The sequence below is a fragment of the Cervus canadensis genome, chromosome 3 (assembly GCF_019320065.1).
Source record: "Cervus canadensis isolate Bull #8, Minnesota chromosome 3, ASM1932006v1, whole genome shotgun sequence".
NCBI lineage: Eukaryota > Metazoa > Chordata > Mammalia > Artiodactyla > Cervidae > Cervus > Cervus canadensis.
Window position 1 is genome coordinate 23317663 of NC_057388.1, and position 21365 is coordinate 23339027.

The window sequence follows — 21365 nt, forward strand, 5'->3', positions numbered from 1 at the left end:
TCAAGGAAGTCTTCAGTTCATTTCAGTTCAGTCCCTCAGTCGTGTCCCACTCTTTGCAACCCCATGCATCGCAGCATGCCAGGCCTCCCTATCCATCACCAACTCCCGGAGTTTACTCAAACTCATGTCCATCGAGTCGGTGATGCCATCCAGCCATCTCATCCTCTGTCGTCCCCTTCACCTCCTGCCCCCAATCCCTCCCACCATCAGGGTCTTTTCCAATGAGTCAACTCTTCGCATCAGGTGGCCAAAGTATTGGAGTTTCAGCTTCAGCATCAGTCCTTCCAAAGAACACCCAGGACTGATCTCCTTTAGGATGGACTGGTTGGATCTCCTTGCAGTCCAAGGGACTCTCAAGAGTCTTCTTCAACACCACAGTTCAAATGCATCAATTCTTCACCGCTCAGCTTTCTTCACAGTCCAACTCTCACATCTATACATGACCACTGGAAAAACCACAGCCTTGACTAGACAGACTTTTGCTGGCAAAGTAATGTCTCTGCTTTTTAATATGCTGTCTAGGTTGGTCATAACTTTCCTTCCAAGGAGTAAGCGTCTTTTAATTTCATGGCTGCAATCACCATCTGCAGTGATTTTGGAGCCCCCCAAAATAAAGTCTTAGTTCTTTGCTTCTGATTTATAGAAAGCCAAGTGAGAAATTTGCTCATGTAACCAAACGAAGCAAACCCAGCGTGGACCATGTCAGAACCCAGTGAATTCGACACCCTTCCCTCCTTGTATCCCTCTCTCATCTGTATGTACTCAGTGGCTGCATTCTCCTAGGTACCGCCACATGTCAGCTTCTGAACTGAATCCCTATAATTTATGATCATCCCAAGGGAGAAACAAACAAAAACCCTTCTTCTTTGGCTTCAGGAATGTAAAATCTCTGAGAGGTACTCTGATGGGCCTCGTGGCCAATGAAACAGGTCACTACTGATTGTTATAAAACTGGGAGATTAGGAAGACATCTATCTCCCACTCAAGAAGGGAAACTGATTTGCTTCAGAAGCAGGGAAGATGGCCCTGAGAAGATAAAAACACTGCAGAACCACTTAAGTATTTCTGTTAAGTTTAATATCCAATAACATTAAAACTCAAGTAAACTCATAAACATGATGGGTGACTAAAATCAGTCATCTTTTTAAAGGCTGAGGGGTTACCCACCACATCCTATAAAATAATGGCTTGTCTACAGAGCTCTATTATTATCTCATGTCTGCAGAGAAACTACAGCAGTGGTAACATATGAAGAGTGTACAATGTTGTAGTCAAACTGCAGACCTTGTTGAGTTCCAACTCTGTACTTTTGGATGACTGAGTGGGCCGTTTTAGACTTTAACTTACTTATCTGTGCTGTGAGGGGATAAAAATGAAGCCTAATTCATGGGGTTGTTGTGAATATTAAAATAACTTCAGAGATACAGCAGCTTTCAGTGTTAGCTATTATTATTACCTAGTTGGTAAAGAATCTGCCTGCAATGCAGGAGACCCGGGTTTGATCCCTGGGTTGGGAGAAGGAAATGGCAACTCACTCCAGTATTCTTGCCTGGGAAATCCCAAGGACAGAGAAGCCTGGCAAGCTACAATCCATTGGGTTGCAAGAGTCAGAAACAATTTAGCAACTAAACCACCACTAGGTCAAAAAGCACAATCCAATTTCTGAATAAACCCATTGGCTAATTTAATATTCTATCATATCAGCTCTGAGTACAAGACATATTACAATAGTAAGACTATTCTAATCCTTTAGGTCTTGTTTTTGAGAAAAGTTTCTTGATGGCATATTGAAAATAATTCAATACGGTAAAAAAAAAAGAAAGAAAAGGTAGCTGGATGACCACCTGTTTTGATGGTGGTCAAATGGTGTTATAATGGAATCATCTATTTTTGGTTATTTATGACAAAGAATACCATCAGAACCAACCTCATTTTTCTAAAACTCCACTTTCTGACCAACCCTTCCCTGAAATATGTCTATAGAACTTTTGATACTGACATGGCTTATATCTGAAGTCCTCTTTGTCCAACTGGAAAGTTACTGCTAATGTCAGCTGTAGTTTTGTTGGAGTTCTGACTCATATTAGCATTCATCTCAATAAAGAGAAAAGTACCTCTATGTTGCCACATCTCAATTCTCCCACTCCCTTCAGCTTTTTCATAACCTTTCATGCTATCCAAAAACAGGGACCATGATGATACCACATACCCAAAAAGTAATTAAAATCAGTGAACTCGGGTTAAAAATTTACTTGTGGAAGAGGAAGGCCTGGGAGAGCCATTTTTCTAGTCAAAGATAAACGTTCATCAGTGTGTGTAGATTGAGGGATTTCAATGGAGAAGGGGGGCTTGTCATGATTCACAAGTGCAGGAAAAATCTGCCTGTTGAATTCCTACCCACTTAACCCTAAACAGTGATTTACTCACAAGAAGTCTTCCTACAGCAGCACGCTACAGGGTTAACAGAAGATGTACGCGTTGGGGCTGGGAGAAAAGTAACTGAGTGTAAAGGAGAAAAAAAGCAGCAAGACAGAAGATCTGATCAGTGAAGTGAGGTGAGAGTTCTTGTCATTCTGATTCACAATTGTAAATATTAAAATAATTATTACTGTATTCTCCAGTATTTGCTGTTTCCTAAAATGTTTTACGTTCTCTAATATTTCTTTACCATTTGCCACCCCCTGACAGCAATAAACTATGAAAAAAGATTTAAATTGGCTCTATAAGTAGGCACAATTTATTTTACAATCAATACACGGGAACTTTGAAACACAGCACTATCTTCAAATCTCACTCTAGCTCAATTTAAATACTCAGACACTAAAAACCGATGCCAGCACAGCTTACAAATGACAGTTATAAATCAGTTTGTGGACAAGAAGCACCCCATGAAAAGCTTACAGGAAGGTCACAGCCTTTCAAGTGGAAAATGGCACATGAATCAGCTTTATAGTAACTGTGGACACAGTATGTTCAGCCTTTGTTTAACCAACAGTTTCATCAAACATCTTTTTTTAATGCACATGCTGAGATAACTGTGGCTATACCTTAGTTCCTCCTGGGGGATTTGACATTTCTGAAGGTACAAATACTGTAGATAAAATGTCACTGCAGGAACTACATAAAGTTCAGTCTGCTCAGGATAAATTCTATAGAAAACTACCATTAGCTGAACTATGTCAGAGCTCCTTTAACATGTAGCTTTTCTTCATATCATTGCATCTTAATGAGTAGCACTTTACCATAAATGCTATTTATACAAAGCATTTTATTTACATATAAGTTATGATTCTTTTAACTACCCATCTGTATGGCTATAAAATTTTTCTTTTCCTGAAAATCTCCTCTCCTACAACTGTTCTGCTTGCCTCTTTGTTCCCAAGAACATATATTTCTTTTTTAAAAGGAAATTTATTTTCCTTTGAGAACAACTGCTGGGAAGCCTGCCTCAGAAAGGGAATAGAAATGTTTCTCCTGCATTTTGAAAAAAAAAAACTTTTTCTCTCTAGGAATATCTGTCCTATTATAGAACGAATCAGTATGAAGTCAGGGCGTGGTGGACAGCGTCTTGTTGGAGAGCACGTTTTCTGTGAAATGTGGAATCCCGCCACAGTGGCAGGCAGGTGTGAAGCCAAGGAGGACGCAATCATGTGAGTTCCCAGCTACCTGCCAGGTGAGGACGGTCCGCGCTTGCTCAGACACTTGCTCTGGCCCTTACTCCTCAGACACCTGCGGACCTACAGCAGCCTCGTGTAAGCCTTCCAGCCCAGCATCACTCTGCAGGGATTCTTTCTTGCCTTCCTCAGAATTCTTAGGACTGTCATCCTCTTGGCAGATTGTCGTTTCAGCCTCCTCCGGCCGCTCTTCACCAACACAATTAGAATTGACATTAAGTTTGCTATCTGATAAAAAGTAGAAGAAGAAAAAAAAAAGTCATCTGGCTTCTACCATGCGCCAAACACTCTTCTAAGTGCTTTTTGTGTGTTAAACCATTGAATCCTCATAACAACCACAAGGGGGAGTTTTTTATCAGCGTTATTCTTTTACAAACGGGGAAACAGAAGAGCGGGGGTTGGTTAACTGGCTCATAGCTGCACAGCTAATGAAAATAAGAGAACTGGTATTTGAACCCAGGCCTTGAAATCAGGATTGCAGACAAGCAAAATCCACATTCGAATACGGCTTTGCCATGAATTAGCTTGACATGCTTGGTTAGGTAAAATGCCTATCCAAGGCTGTCTCCTTATAAAGTCGGGGATAATAAAGCCTATTGCACATTTGTGGAGAATAAAGGAGTACAATAGTGTGTGGGATGAACTGATGTCTAACAACCAGAAGTTCTCATCCACTGACAACCCTCCCATACAGCTTCTTGAGTATGTAACCAGCCGTTATACACCGCTTTCAACACACAGGATATAAAGGTTTAGTCCAGCAAACAGAAGAAAGCAAGATAGTCAGAAAGCCTGACTATCCTATTAATAATCCATTTATACCAGTTTATTTGGTATGATTGCAGTTTTCTACAAATCATCCATTTCCATTAATATGTTTCTCCACCAGGTGGCAAAGGGACATGGTCCTTTGAGGAATAGAGATGAGCATGCTTAGTATCAGAATCACCCAGGTAACCTTTTGGCAACCTATCACTTCCCAGAATGTGTGATACATATCCTATATCCTCTGGGGTTGGACGTAAGAGTGTGGGCGGTTCTCTTCTCCAATATGTGAATCATTGCCGAAGCAATTCACTGTTTCTGATGAAAATGAGTCATACACTTTATGAGGAAAGGAGAGGAAAAATAATATGGAACTCACTACCCTCACACTTGTGGAAAGTTAAGCTGTGCAAGTTAACTTGTAATTTATAAATTTACTCCATAATTTTACCTGCAGTTTCATAATTAAGAAATTTAAAGGCTTTCAATCTTAAAAATCTTCAGGTAGCCATTAGGGGAAATTTAATTATTTCCTTATTCAAAGACCTTAAAATCCTTTGTGAGCAAAATATAAGTAAACTACTCATTAAGAGTCACATGGCTCCAGAGCAGTCTCATGAATCACAAAGAAGAAAGGGGAATAAACACCATTCCTCAGAACTTTACGTTTTTCATTTTCTAGCGCTATCTAGGCTGACTATAGTCTGTACATTATCCCAGAGACTCAAAAGAAGGATATATTTAAGTGTAATCCTGATGTTTGTTAACACCAGTCTTCCTTGGTTCCCTGAGAAGACGCAGTTCCTGTGTGTCCTGTGTTAATATAATTGATCCTTCCTCTTCCTACTGACAAGTATTATGGTCTCGGTTTTTATACACTTACTGTTCTCCTCTTCACTCTTTGCCTTGGCAGCCTCCAACTGTTGCTTCTCATAAATGTCCTTGAGATTCTTACAGATTTTCTTATGTGCAAACCAGTGTGTTTTCTGGCAGGTCTGATCACAGTATATTACCTGAAGGCAATTGTAGGTTTATTTTCAAGAGGTGTAGTCACATGATTTTTCAACTACAACATTAAATCAAGTACTGTGCTGTAAAAATATTAACTTTTCTAGGCGTCCTTGGTGGCTCAGATGGTAAAGAATCTGCCTGCAGTGTAGGAAACCCGGGTTGGGAAGATCCCATAGAAAAGGATATGGCAACCCACTCCAGTATTCTTGCCTGGAGAATGCCATGGACAGAGGAGCCTGGCGGGCTATAGTCCAAGGGCTCACAAAGCATCAGACATGACTAAGTGACTAACTCCCAATGTGCTTTATTTTAAAACCATGATGTATGAATATGTATTGTTTACCTTTGCAATTTTTAGCTTACACTTTTTAACAACAATGAATATATAACACATGGTCTACCAAAGACTCTAACATATGATTTATTTGAGAGACTTCTGTGTGCCAGAATTGATACGGTACAAGGACAAAGAAAATAACAATTGCTGTCCCAGAGGAAGCTAGAGCAGGATGGGGTAGCATGGATGGAGGCTAATAATTAGCAACATGATTTATATCCTAGAACAGGACGTAACAGCAATGGGAACACAGAGGAAGCAATGACTCACTCTAAATAGAGGGAGTCAGTAGACAGAGAAACAGGGAAGAAGCATTCCGAGTGGACGGAATATCTTGTACAAAAATGTACGAATAGGAAAGTGAATGCTGTGTTTAGGACAGCAGTAAATTTGTGTAAATAGAGCTGAGATTTTTGTAAAATTATATGTCAAGCACTGGGCTAGGCTGTTATACATAGAAGGTATTATAGATTGTATTACTGGCCCCAACTCTTCACTCTTCCCTGCACCCATACATTTTCCCATGTGACTTCAAAGTTCTTTTCTCTGAAGGGGAGGAGAATTAACTTTAAATAAAGCCAGGCAACTTGTTTTGGCCAGAACAATGAGACAGCATGGCAATTTCAAGGCTGGACCTCCAAAGACCTTGTATGTTTCTACTTGCCTACTACATCACCTACATCATCTACAGCCCTACCATCATCATGGGGACATGTTCACCCCGGCCTGCTGGTCCAAGGAGGATGAGAAACACATGGAACAGATGTGCCCCAGCCAACCACAAACATGAGAAAAACTTAAAAAAACAAAGACTCATTTTAAGTAATGAATTTTGGAGTGTTTTTATATGTGGCCATAGTTAATCAATATAGATGGTCTCATTTAGTTCTCACAACTCTAGCCCCATTTCACACAAAAGGAAACTGAGGTTCAGAGAGGTAAGTAATTAAAGGTAATGAAACTGGAGAAGAAGTTTCTAGCAGAACATGATGCGTTGCAGAAGAATGTGCTGAAGAATTTCAACCTTAAAAACAATAGGAAATTAACATGATCTACAGGGTAAAGTGAACGTACAGATGCATGCATGTGGGTAGTATCTGTATGTGAGAAGAATCCATTCAGATATGCTCTTTATAAACATAATTCTGGCACAAGTGGGTAGCAGTCCAGAAAGCTTAAAGATTGGTGACAGTCAGAAGGGAGTGAGAGCTTTACAAGGAAGAGCTGATGAAGAGAGAGTAGTTGAAGTCCACACTGGAAGATTTAAGACTGCATATTTATGAATCGTTGTAGGTTCTCATATATGCACCAGTCTCAGTCCCCTGTGGATAAGTTTTCTCATAACCATTCATTCATTCATACTCTCTTTTTTGGGTGTGGTCAGCATAGAAGCTGGCCAACATGTGAGCTGGACAGAAGAGGGAACAGAACTACATGTATCCTACAGTTCTTTTTTCAAAATTATTTTAAAATATTAGATTCAATACTTCATATCTTATATATTAGTATTAGAAAAAAATGCCAACTATTACATTTATAGAATATTAAAACTCAGTTATCAACTTCAATGAAACCTAACCATTCAGATGTCAATGAACTTCACTTCACTCTTACCATTCTGCACACTGAGCATCTCTTACTTGCTCCTTTTTCTCCACAGGTAGTGCAAAATTCAACATCCACAAAACCCACTTGACCAGTGATGGCCTGGGTGAGCACAGAGAATGCAGTGGGGTCAGAACCCTAGAGGAAGTAAGAAGAGGGGAAAAAACACAAAACTCTGAAATCACCATGGACAGACTACAGAGAAGACACTTCCAGAAAAAGACAAAATGATTCAGGCGAGAGAGAGCCTGCACAGACTTCATGGCACATACACCTTTCTGAGTACACCTTTTTCTGCACCAAGTACATGGCAGGTAAGTCGTGGATCCAGATGTTCAGAAAGAAAAAATTTGGCTCTATTCTAGAATAAACGTATTTTTCAACTGGGATTATTCAGTAAGCATACAAAGATTTCAGATATAGGACAGTGAACTCAGAGTGGAATTTCCTTCTGAGAATTAAGACAATATATAATACATATTCTGAGGGACAATTTATAGGATACATCACAAATGTTTATCATAGTTCTTAAAAGTTTAATGCAATTTAAGTGTTTTAAAGAACTTGTCTATTTAAAACTATTTACTTGATGTAGATCCGCAATTCTAATAGATAAAACTATCACCTTTATCACTGAAATGCTCCAAACTCTTAAGATTAAAGAGCTATACATGTGGTTGCATTAGGTTATTAAGAAAAACCAAAAATATGAAAATTATACAGTTATTGAAAATCAGAATGGCTTGCTAAAGAGGATTTATGAAATTTCTTAACAGAGGAAATTATAAGGGCAAATATTTATCTGCCTGGGGTAATGCTATTAAGAACTATTTAAATATTTATCTGCCTGGGATAATACTATTAAGATCTACTTAGAGCAATTACAGGGTATGGAGCTATCATACCTACTCACAACAGTTCTCATTTCTGAGTTTTTCAAATTTGCTTCTTTATTCCTAACTAAAAATGTGGACATTTTCATAATTTATATATTTTTTTTATTTGCTTTTCCTTTCTAAGAATATTTATTTTACCAGTTATACATAACAAATAACCACCTTGGAACACTGTTTTACACTGGACTCATTTCAAAACCACTTTACTCCTCCTGAAAACAAATAATTACTAAGTTTCTTTTTAGTTCAAGAGTTAAGAATTCTCTTTTGGAATGAAGATAATATAACAGTGAGAAAAAAGAGCTGAAATAATAGCTTGATACTAGTTACAAGTTAATGATTTCATCAGGAATGAATGTCTATGGCAGTTGTGCTGAAATGATAGTGTATCAGATAGTTTGTTAAAAATTCAGATCAATCTATACTTTCTAAATTAGAGTCTCTAAGGATGTGGTCCATGTACCTGCATTATTACAAGTGATTCTGAAACATACTAAAGTTTGAGAATTACTGTTACTTAAATGTTTTTACAATTACATGTTCATGTTCAAATATTCTTTTCATAAACATGACTGAGACAGGGTTTCCCTGGTGGCCCAGCAGTACAGAAATCTGCCTGCCAATGCAGGAGACATGGGTTCAATCCCTGGGCTGGGAAGATCCCAGACACCTCGGAGAAACCAAGCCCGTACACCACAAATAATAAGCCTGTGCTCTGGAGCCCAGTGCCCACATGTGCTGCAACTACTGAAGCCCGCACAGCCTACAGCCTGTGTTTCACGACAAGAGAAGACACCACAATGAGAAGCCCGTGCACTGAAACCAGAGTAGCCTCCACTCTCTGCAGAATATTTGCACAGAATGAATGTCTATGGCAGTTGTGCTGAAAAGAGGGCGTGCATGAGAGCTTGTTAAAAATTGCCTCAAATAGAGAAAAGCCCTTGCAGCAGCAAAAACCCAGTGCAGCCAAAAATTAAAAATAAATAAATAAAAATTAAGGGGGGAAAAAAAAATCAAGACTGAGACATGTTCAAAATCTTTCCCAAGATGGGACTTTTGTAGGAGTCACAAAACAATGATATTCTCACAAATATACCAGAAGTAAAACTAAAATATTTTTTGCTAGAAATATGGCTATTAATGTGAACTACTGCCTCAGAAAAAAATTGATGGTACAGCAGAATAACCATGTGAAATCTTTCTTGTCACAGTTGAGTGATAAGAATTCTTTCTTACCATACCAAACCTTGTCATCTACTTTGTTAAATATGTACCCTATAAAATCAGAGACCTCAGCTAGCCTTCCAGAAGTTAAAATATACACCTTCAAATGATAAAGCAAAATATCTTCAACAGTCTCATGTTACAATGCTTGGGGAGCATTTCTTAAATAGGGCTATGCCTCACACTTCCTGCTGACCTCTGTGACAAGCAGAAGCCAGAGTTCCATGACGGACAGCGGTTTGGGCTCAGGCACTAACACTGTCAGAAAATACCATCGACCGTGAGAACCACCGTGTCATGGGACAAGGTTAATACTGTTTCAGAGGCTTCTGAACTTGCAGAATACTGGAATCTGTCAGGCAGTCAACAGTGGCTATCTGGGACACTTACAGCCACAAGCATTGCAGATCATGTCTTCAAGACAGCAGAAGTTTTTAAAGAGAGAAATGTTTCTAAAATGCATTAAATAAATATTATCTTGATTACTGATGACTCAGATCACTAGGATAAACATCAAACACTATCCTCTCTAACTACACTGTTCTATGATATAGGGCTAAGATGGATTGTTGAGTCCTACACTGACCTGCTTTGACTTTTTAAAAAGTACTCCGACCTGCTATTTTTAGTTTTTCTGTTTTCTCCCTTGAAGATACAATGTCAGCTACACTTAGTACTGGGTATCACTCAGCAGCCACTGTTAATCGCTTCTCTGATAAGCTTATGCTTTCCAGTTCCAGACCAATTTCATTTTCTTGCCTGCCTAGGACAGGAATATGAGTTAGAAGGGTATGATTTTGAAGGAAAGATGCCTTGCAACTGTGAGGTCATTAGCATGTGCATGATAATCCATATGGCTAAAGAATATTGGGTGGGAAAATGGGAAAGGATTTGGGTCCCTAGTCCACTGTACCAGACTGGGTCTGCCTACCTGTGGGCTTCTGAGTATATGTGAATTAAATACGCTCTTATCTATTTAATTCATGGTTGGCTGGAGTGTGACATGCACAGCCAAAACACATTTCATAATTGATAAGCTACCCTCGTAATATGCTAACTTTAAACTTCCAAAAAACGTAAACACCAAATAGCCAAGCATATTACAGAGCAAGCGGAAAGAATCTCTATGTGAAATCATGGCGAACTCCCAGGAATAAATCAATGCATGAACTTCATGAAATCATCTTGCCTGCTGAGGTTTTTCTTCTTTAATGGTTCTGAGTGGATGAAATCTTAATGTATAAAAGGAGCACCTGGAACTCATTTTTTGCCCTGATTTTTCAGGCTGAGAAGAGCAGACATTGTCAGAGGGAGGGAGGAAGGCATGGATGGTAACAGTGTCAGGATCAGTTTCTTGCCTATTACACAAAGGCTGATAAGCGATTCCATTGAAATGTATAAAAGCATAACTGGTATAGATAAGGTGATCTGAAAGCTATCCAAAATAGGGAAGGCAGGAAGTGTTTTTATTACCACTTAAATAAATACATGACGAAAGTAAGTAAAGAGCAGATAATAAAGTTCAAATTTACTTCCCATAACTGATAAGTATAAATTAGAGACTTTTTTTTAATGTGTGGAAAATTTATAAAATCAGAGGCATTAAGGGAGGATCTAAGAAGCGGGACATACTTTAACACTGTTTAGCAGGATACACAGTGAGTTTTCCCATAACTCATCCTCTCACATCCCCCCGACAGGAAACCATCAAGGTAGACATTCAATTCCTACTTTCCATCTAGTACGGGATTTTATGCTGGTTTTTCACAAGCTACATGTGAAAACAAACGTGGGTCTGTATTACGTACTGGGTGTGATCCCACCGTTGAGGTTTCACCAACTCACTAAAAAGGTAAGTATCCACTATAACTATAATATCTATATTCTGACCTAAGGAAATACTGTGTATTAAACCATGAACTATATAAATGAAAGAAGAGGACTGACAGAGGGAAAACGCATAAACAGAAACAGTGTTAGTGGGCAAATTTATCTCCATGTTTGTTTCTGAAATTTTCCTTAAGATAATTATGCCTTTATTAGGTAACTAGATAATGCTAAGGAGAACATGCCTCTAATTATATAAAATATGGTAATTAGGTCCTACTAACGGAGTTAACCTAGTTAGGAAGAGCCTTACGATTTCGACAGGAGCAATGCTTCGCACCAGCTGCTGGAGGAGAGTAGCTTCACAATAAGGAAATTTTCTGATACTTTCTCGAATGATCTTTTCTTGATATACTGGAAAGCCATCAGAAGCTCGGCCTTTTAACAAGCTGAAAGATAGTTTTAAAAGAGTAACTGGAATCGAATTATCAAGCATTTCCTCCCAGCTGAACACATGAAGTTGGAGTAGTTCCTTCCTTGCTCCCTGGGCCTCCCTGGTAGGTCAAAGGGTAACAAATCTGCCTGCAGTACAGGAGACCGGGGCTTGATCCCTGGGTTGGGAAGATGCCCTGGAGGAGGGCATGGCAACCTACTCCAGTATTCTTGTCTGGAGAATTCCATGGACAGAGGAGCCTGGCGGGCTACAGTCCGCAGGGTTGTAGAGAGTCAGACATAACTGGGTGACCAACACTTTCACTTTTCTTTGCTGCTTAAGATTTTCACAGTGTAGTCACATCATGAGGATCGATTCAATTCAAATTGCTGTTCCACCTGCCCATTAGGCCAGGTCTTATCAGGTTTAGGCGCCCAGGGATGTATTTAAAAAGGTGACCCCTGACGTAAAACATACTAGACATTTATCAGATTAGCTAGTTACTTATTACCACGGCAGTTATTTGAACAAAGAATGTAAACTCTGACTAAGTCACACCCTTCTGACTTAGTTCTCTTCTCTTAGTAAAATCATGAGAACCTGACCCCTCATAGTCAGAGAACAAGGCCAACACACAGCCTTGCCAGTTACAGGAACACAGATACACTGAGGGCTGGTATCAGCCTATAGCAGCAGTTATGGCATAGCATACCTATCATCAAATCTGGACTTGGGCTACCTTTTAGCTGTATGATTTTACAAATGCTTTTTAACCTCCCCAAACTTCAGATTCCTCACCCATAATTTAGGATGGCAAAAATGTTGTAAACAGTACAGAATGGAATAATCAATCTAGTTTTAATAGGGCCCCTGGTTTCTGACAGATTAAATGTGATCTCAACAATAACAGCTGCTGCTAAAATGTTTAATTTTTAAAGCCATAACGAGATTTCATATAATAAAACATTATCCATTTGAGTGTTTTTTATACATGACATGGTAAAAACTGTACCTTTTGATCAGAGTGTCCAATTTATTCTCTCTGTCTTTTAAGAAGTTAATACATTTCTGAAAGATACAGCTGATGTAATGCATTTTCATAGCCAGTACTTCATTCATGTCTCTTTGCTTCATACATTTCTCACAAATCAAATCCATCACCTTGTAGCATTTATTCAGAGCTGCTTCTTCTGCCAGGAGAGGATTCTCATTTATAAGCATCACAATCTAGAAGAAACCCCAGTGAGCTTAGAAATTCCATGAGAGACTTTCCATGCTCAATTTAGGCAGTCAGTTTTGATTACCAAATAAAGTCTTTCTCATGGTCACATATTTACTATATTAATTCAAATAAGAATGCAAATTGCCACTGATCAAGTTGTAAAACTAATAACAGAAGAACATCATGAAATCTTTTGAACTCTGAGTATCAAAGTTATTGTGTGATTTGCCCTCCAGTTAAACTAAGTATTAGTTGGCCACTTGGAATCATGGTTTCTATATCTGTTAAAAGCACTTTTACTCAAGATAAAAGTGTTAGTCACTCAGTCATGTCCGACTCTTTGCAACCTCATGAACTGTAGCCCTGCAGCCTCCTCTGCCCATGGGATTCTCCAGGCAAGTACTAGCGTGGGTAACCATTCCCTCCTCCAGGGGATCTTCCCGACCAAGGGACTGAACCTGGGTCTCCCACATTGCAGGCAGATTCTTTATCGCCTGAGCTAGGGAAGCTCTCTTACTAAAGATAAGCATGGCATATTTGCACACCCTTTATATATAGAAACAAATCACAGAGCAATCATTACTTTTAGCTAACATTACTGAGTGTTAGGATTTCATGGCTAGGAAAACCACAATTCTCATTCATTCTTGTTAATTATAAGGAAATGAGGTTTTTTACAGGCAGAAGTCTAAAAATAAAAGGTGTATTGCTTACTAACTATATTTCTCTGTGGAAATTTTCCTAATATGCTTCTAATCATTAATATGAATAGATGAAAGAGGAAAGCAAAAATAGCTTTAAAAAGGGGATAACTAGAGAGTTATCCAATATTATGCATGAGTCCTACACTTCCCAAATATGCACAGATTAAGCCCAAATTCAGTGTAAGAAGGAGTATTTTCTTCTTTATTGATTGTATAGGACACATGTACAAATCCATATGACAACAGTAATATAAATATGTGGGAAACAGAGGCACAACTGTATTCTCAGAGCAGAAAGTCATTCAGTATTTGTTAACCTATGTGTCACAGTAAAATACCTATCCCCGGTAACCGAAAAGTTAGGAAACAACAGATGGCAGATTTCATGAATCAGATCCTTTTCTTTAGACTAGGAGTAAGGCAATTGTTAACTTAAGGAGAAATCCATGCCCAAGCCTCCTATGTGAAAATTTAACATAAACTAAATGTTCTTGTTAAATTAAAATAGGACTTTTACTTATTTCTGACCCTACTAAATTGATACACAGCCCAATATTTTACTTCAAATATAGCACTCAACAATAAATTAGACTTCATGAAATAAGTATAATCAGAATCCTTATTGATAAATTTGCTGACAACTTCCCCTACCATTATATAATTCAAAAGTTAACTTGTGGCAGAGAAGAAAAGAATCATTAATTATTCATATTTCTCCTATTAACTGCCATCACTTGATGCCATTTGCTCAATATTTTGTATACATTACGAATCAAAGCATAGGATCTAAACTTGCATATGAGAATTCTTTAAAAAAAAAAAAAACAACCCAAATAGAACCCAGATTAATGATTTTTTTGTTTAAAACATTAGACTTTATTTACTTTATAATATTCAGCAGTAAACCCCATGGACTGTAGCCTGCCAGGCTCCTCTGTCCATGGAATTCTCCAGGCAAAAATACTGGAGTGGATTGCAGTTCCCTTCTCCAGAGGATCTCCTGGACCCAGGGATTGAACCCAGCATATTCTTTACCATCTGAGCCACCAGGGAAGCCCAAACACAATGAAAAAATGATATATATCCACAGCTCAACCATGAGCTCATGGAAGCATTTATCACAGCTGTACACAAAAGAAAGAATACTTGAATTAGTTTCCCTCCTTTAGTCTCTGAAGCATTATAAAGGGATATTTATTACAAAGGGAAACATTATTATTAATAATTACTGAGGATGAATAAATAAATTCTGCTTAAGAATCATGTTAATAATAAAAAAACAGGATCACTTGCACACATCTATCTCCTGATCACTTACGGACCCTGCTAACCTCTATTGTCACTCTTCCTCCTGCCTCTGTTTTTCTCCATTATAGACGTCTATATCCTGGGCATCAGCACAACTCCCTAAGTCCCTGCTGAAAACAAACATCCTTATTGCTATAGCAGCCACTTAACCTCCTCACCAACGTATCTGTGTTAGGTACACTGAGCAAAAGGTGCACTGTTGGGTCAAGTGTTGTACTGTGCTTATTTTTAAAGGCCTTTTATTTGACTGGTGGCTATTAGTTACTTTTTTATAATATGCCCTCTGAAGACCCACACCAGCTTGAAAAGGGGTAAGGCAATGAAAATGGGCCATAACCAAAGCAACTGGGCAGCTTTTAACTAAAGTGTGGATAAAAAAAGGTTTTCAAGCAAATAGACTATATCTACAAAAGGCAAGATCTGGTCTGAAAGAAGGTACTATAATCATAGAGTAGTCTCTCATAAAACCAAGTGCTCTAAAAAATAAAATGTAGGCTATTTTAGTTTACAATTTGTCTGTATAAATATACCCTTAATCTAACTTACACAAAACATGTGCCTTTAAAGATAATCGCAGGTACAATAATTCTTGAGATATTTAACCCTGAGAGACTAGGTTCTGTGTAAACATCAAAAATTACTCCACAGACCCAACTGTCACAATAACTGAAATTACTGCAATCTCAAAGGGTGGAAACAGACATAAGACACACTGAATCAGAAACATAGAGAAAACTTCTTTAAATAAATCAAACCCAAAATATCCTGTAATGCAGTGCTCCCCAACCTTTTTGGCACCAGGGACCGATTTTGTGCAAGACAATTTTTCCATGGGGGAGAGGGGGATTGGGGAGGAGTTCGTTTCAGGATGATTCAAGTGCATTACCTTTATTGTGTACTTCATTTCCATTATTAATATTATTTCCAATATTATTATCAGCTCTACCTCAGATTATCAGGCATTAGATCCCAGATGTTGGGGACCCCTGAGTCACGCTCAGACTGGAGGGGGAGTGATGAAGGCCTTATAAAACCACACACGTGCTCTACATTGAGAGATGCTGTATGCCTAGGAACTCCTGTTTTCCCACCCCCGCCCACTCCACTCCAAGAAAGAATACTACAGAGACAATGTCATCATTTCCAGGAGTTCTCTCTTTTCTGCATGTGCTGGGAGGGAAAGAAGACTGAAACAGAAGAGGCTAAGTATTTTTCTAACGGTTAAATTCTAAGTCCTATAAAATTTCCACTAGAAACACAAACACCTGTTCCATGGCAGAATTTCTTTTTTTGCCTGGCGAGGATCAAAAGTGTTTCATCTAGTGGTTCTTTCAAAATGTTAAGTAATACATTTGAGTTTTGAAAAATAAAAACAGAATAGACTGCACTTGTCTGTTGTGTGGGAAAGGATCTGCTACTTTGCCATCTCTCTTGATGGTCCAGAACATTATTAAAACTTGGGGGAAAGGCCACATGAAAGCTATTTGTTTGTTTGTGCCTCAAACTTCAAAAGACCATATGCCAAGGGATGCAGTAATAAAGTAATAATATTATATATATAATTTATAACTTATATCTTTAAGTGTGTGTTAGTCTTCAAAAGAGTTACTTCATGAGAGCTGTCCACTGATTCTAATGATGATCAGTATATTCCAGATTTTTCTTTTGTAACATATTAAGGAAATCCATTTCAGTACATTATAATAACACCTTGTACTAAGGGAAAACTTCAGTTTTTGACCCAACATACATCTTGCTCAACAAATAGTTCTCAGGACTTTCCTGGTGGTCCAGTGACTAAGACTGCACTTCCAATGCAGGGGACTCGGGTTAAATCCCTAGTCAGGGAACTAGGTCCCACATGCCGCAACTAAGACCCAACATAGTCAAATAAATACATAAATATTAAAAAACAAACCAAAGAAACCCCCAAATAGCTCTGAATTACTATCAAATCTACACATTATGAATGAAGGCATATGGCAGACACTGAAGTCTGAAAAAGGTCAGTGCTGTTTCCTGAGATGACTCATGGAAAAAATTATATTCTTTTGGATTAATTTTTTAAAACATAATCATGTTATAAACAAAAAGGTCATATATAAAATATGAAGAAAACAGCAGTGGGAATAGTTCAGGATAACCCTTGAAGTTTACCAGGTATGCTATGTGAACTTCCGAGCTGGTTCACAAAGTTTGAAAATCTGTGTGATTTGACTATTTACTGGAAGAACCGTACTACTTAAATGCATCAGATACCTACTTGGATGAAAGAAATGTGTTCATGATTACATTTCCGAACACTGCCTGGAAGGTAATTATTGTACTGGATGCTGTTGGTCCCTCACCCAGATCCTCGTTACCAGGCCCACACACCAGGTTCCCGTGACTGCGACTTTTGGCTGCTATGGCTCAGACCTGCCTCCTTCCTCGGGGAACTCCCTTCATCCAGAGAGAGCCACCTCACTTGGCACCATCTGGGCGGCTGTCCTTGCCCCCCGGGGGCAGACGTCAGCCATGACATACTGATAGAGGAAAGCCTGTCTTCGTTGCCTCTCTGGAGCCGCTAATAAACGGAGCTCACTGTGAGACAAGCGGAAGCTGGGTTTTGGCTGAACCCACCTCTCTGCCTTGCTCTTCCTCTGGCTCTGGCCTGTGGCCCTCACTCTCTTGTAGGTTTCAAACGAGAGCACTACTTCAGTGTATCAACTGAACGGGAGAGCCTATCACACGTGTGACATCAACAAAAAGCAACCCAAGACAATCAGGACCCCATATACTAAGAGCAGTTTAAATTCTAAAGCAATATATAAATGGGCTTCCCTGGTGGCTCAGACGGTAAAGAATTTGCCTGTAATGCAGGAGACTGGGGTTCGATCCCTGGGTTGAGAAGATCCCCTGGAGAAGGAAATGGCAACCCTCCAGTATTCCTGCCTAGAAAGTTCCAATGGACAGAGGAGCCTGGTGGGCTGCAGTCCATGGGGTCGCAAAGAGTCAGACACAACTAAGCACGCACGCGCGCACACACACACACACACACAATTTAAATAGAAAGCAAATATAATAAACTACAGTACCTTGACAGGATGAAGATTTGTTGTAGTGATGATTTTGTGCAGTGGGCCTGCCAACTTTGGGGGCAGTTTCGGTTCTTTATCCAGTCCCTGGGGCTTAGTGTAATAATCCAGTTTCTCTCGAGGAAAGAAATTGTTGATTATAGTCACACAATCATGTTGACCTTTTAATAGGAAAATAGGAAATGTATTATCATTCAAAATAAGACATTTTCCAATTTTTAATTATGTTGTTCTGTTTTCTGAAGTAAACACGCATCAATGTCCTTAACTTTTAGGAGAGTAGGGGAGGAAGGGGAGAGGTAAAATGTTTTAGGAAACATCCATAAGCGTGCTTTTCGAAGTCAAGAAATAATCCCCTTTTAAGACACAGAATCTACAAGACATAAGAAGATTATGTGGATAACAACAACAATAATAAAAAAGCAGTGTTCTACTTAAAACTGACCCTAAATATTTAATAAAAATTGCTCATAATTTAAATGTTTCTTCTTCCACTCCTACACAAATGATGTTCATTCTTCCCTAATCACATCTGGCTTTCTTTACACAAAATTTAAGTTTATTCTGTATTAAGTTTCTTATTGTCATTATAATTACTACCCATTTTGTTAAGCTAATCCCTCCTCCCCTTGGATTTGAGAAAAGCTCACCTTCTGGTGAAATGAATTAGAGAAAAAGCTTTTGCTTCTATAAGCTTGGAATCCACACTGTGTCTCCTCACAGATCCCTGTGCCACTTCTGGAAGCCATAACCAGAGGTAAAAACTGTTCTAGGAAAGCAGAACCTCCCCTGGGGAAGCTGGCCGCCTGACTGTGTGTTCCTGCTGCTTCCCGCCCACTGGCTCCCTCTCCACTGCTTCTCTGGAGCAAGGAAGTGGCCCCTCTGGACAAGCAGGGCACATCTGCAATTGCAGGCTTTTCCAGGAATCTCGGCAAGACAGACTTCTTCCTCCTTTCTGCCTGATGAGGGCTGAGGGACCTGTGACAGAGTCCTGCGGAGCAGACCCAGATGCCGGGGCTCTGGGACAGCGGTCTGCTCTGGGTGGCCCGTGTGGCCCCTGCCCACTTGTGTACCGGTCCAGGGAGCATCTGCTCAATCCTGCTGACAGCAGGTGACTTGCAGGGGAACTGTGCTGTGGGCCAGGTGGATCTTTGAGGCTGGTCAAGTTCTGAGCTTGCCCAAGAGTTCGAGGATAACCCAAGAGTTGTGTCTCAGCAGAGGCTGAAATATTTCCTGGCTTGTTGACCCTGGGCCCATAATATAGAGAGACGGCACAGCCCTTCATGGCTCCATGACCCTGTCAGCTTTACCTGACTGCCTAGGAGATGCAGACCCAAGGGGATACAATCACAGAAGACTATGCAATGTCTCCAACAGAGGGCCTCTTCTGTGGAACATGTACTATAACATCTACTACAACCACTCCACAACCAAACCTTAAAGACAACCACCGAAGATCACTTAAGCAGATCAATTTTTGTATGTAAAGAGACTCTCATGGACCACAGACAAATTCCATTTTTAAAAGTTAACAGACAAACTGAGAAAGGTAATCCTGGTTACAATGGAGAACTAAAATAGTAATGCAGAAGACGAAGTAGATAAAATATCTCAAAAGAGATAAAAATTAGGATATAGAAATCACTACGGGAAAGATGAGAGAGCTGAAAAAAACGAGATCCAGGGAAAAAAAGAAAAGAAAAGAAATGGAGGGAGAATTAATAATTAAATGATAAAACAACACAATCATGATTTGAAAGCATATTTTAGTAGTGATCATGTATCATTTTTGGTGTTTGATGCTATTTTTAAGTACTGAAACATCACTTTCTTATTCTTTTTTTAAACCAGAAATCTCCATTATATATAATCTTGAGAAGTCAAACAGTCACAAGAAATACTAAAAATATAAAGTGTTCTGTTTGGAAAGATCATTTTGACCTACATAATTTTCAAGAAGGGAGGAAAATGACAATCAAGCAAATATATTGCAAGCAGCATGTAAACATGACCACACCAAAATGAACGCAGGTAACAGTGTGCAGGAATTTACAACTGTATATGAAGAAACTAAAGATGAAGACAAACTGCACTGCTTATTCAAAACACCAGGGAAGCTCTAAAACACATCCAGCTTCAATAAAAAAAATAGATGTTCCCGATTTAAAAAAAAAAAAGATACTCTGAAAAAGCTTCTCAACATATAAAGAGACCTAGGAAAATTTGAAGTTAAAAGAATCAGAGAGAGAAAAACATAGACTTAGCTTGTAACTACGTCTTCTCATCAGTCCCCTAATTAGTAGACTCAGAAAAAGCCTTGTTAGCAGTTGGAAATATCTGTGCATAAAAATAATGGCTATATAACAATGACATTATCACAAGACTAGGAGTTTTTTAAAATTACACCTTTGGGAGAAGGAAAAAAATATGTTATTTTTTTTTCCAAGATTTATCTTTCTCATTTTAGATATTGCTTAGGTTATTCTGATATTTTAAATAATCCATCAATAATTTCTGTAGGAGTGATATACATATATATTTAAAATTTATCTTTACAAGTTCTTAATGTATATTTAATTTTTTATAACTGAAATTGTTAAATATTTAGCTTTATTAGTTTTTAATTTATGAATTGAGAATACATGCAAAAAAAACAGTACTATTAACATAGAAAATAAATGCTGGGAGTGGGAGCTGGGTGGGGACCACTTTGAGTCCCATCATTACGGTCACTGGACTCGAGTCTTCTAGACTAAATGGGCTCACTGAGTCAGTCCTAGGCAGGATTAATGAGAACATAAATACAATCAGACACATCCAGTACAATTTTTCACTTTCAAGGATAAACTGAAATTGAAACATACTTCCAGCATAAGAAATGAAAAGCTGACAAAGACAAATCACATTCTCACTTGCAAAACCAGGATTTAGAAAACTGTGGAGTAATGTCTACATATAAGAGAACAGAGCACTGATACAAGAATCATGAAACTAGCCAAGACACGGCTTGCATTTCAGAGAAAAAAGATAGCTTTGGTTTTGATGGGTTTCAAACCATGTACAACCTATGTACCATCTGAGAAGGTCCTATCATCAGAAACTGAATGAGAACAATGATCAAGATGGAGCAAGGAGGAAAGAGACTGTGGAGAAAGAACAGCCGCCCTTGGTAGCAGAGACAGTTAATCCCAATGGGTGGAGACAGCACGACAGAGAAATTATATACTAGATGGTGGGGACTGCTAAAGGAGAAAGAACACACCGTGGATGACACTCTAATAA

At 38.8% G+C, this 21365-nt stretch overlaps 1 protein-coding gene across 1 annotated transcript in view; it reads right to left on the reverse strand.

Moving 5' to 3' along the window:
• Positions 1-2719: 2719 nt before the first annotated feature.
• The window catches only part of ANKMY2 (ankyrin repeat and MYND domain containing 2), a 38756-nt gene continuing 20110 nt past the window's right edge, over positions 2720-21365 (reverse strand). The window contains exons 5-10 of the mRNA XM_043462771.1: positions 18084-18244; positions 12785-12999; positions 11653-11788; positions 7402-7530; positions 5323-5452; positions 2720-3902 (exon numbers count right to left, since the gene is read on the reverse strand). Coding sequence (XP_043318706.1) covers positions 3715-3902; positions 5323-5452; positions 7402-7530; positions 11653-11788; positions 12785-12999; positions 18084-18244 — 959 coding nt within the window. The 3' untranslated portion in view covers positions 2720-3714. The remainder of the gene's footprint in view (positions 3903-5322; positions 5453-7401; positions 7531-11652; positions 11789-12784; positions 13000-18083; positions 18245-21365) is intronic.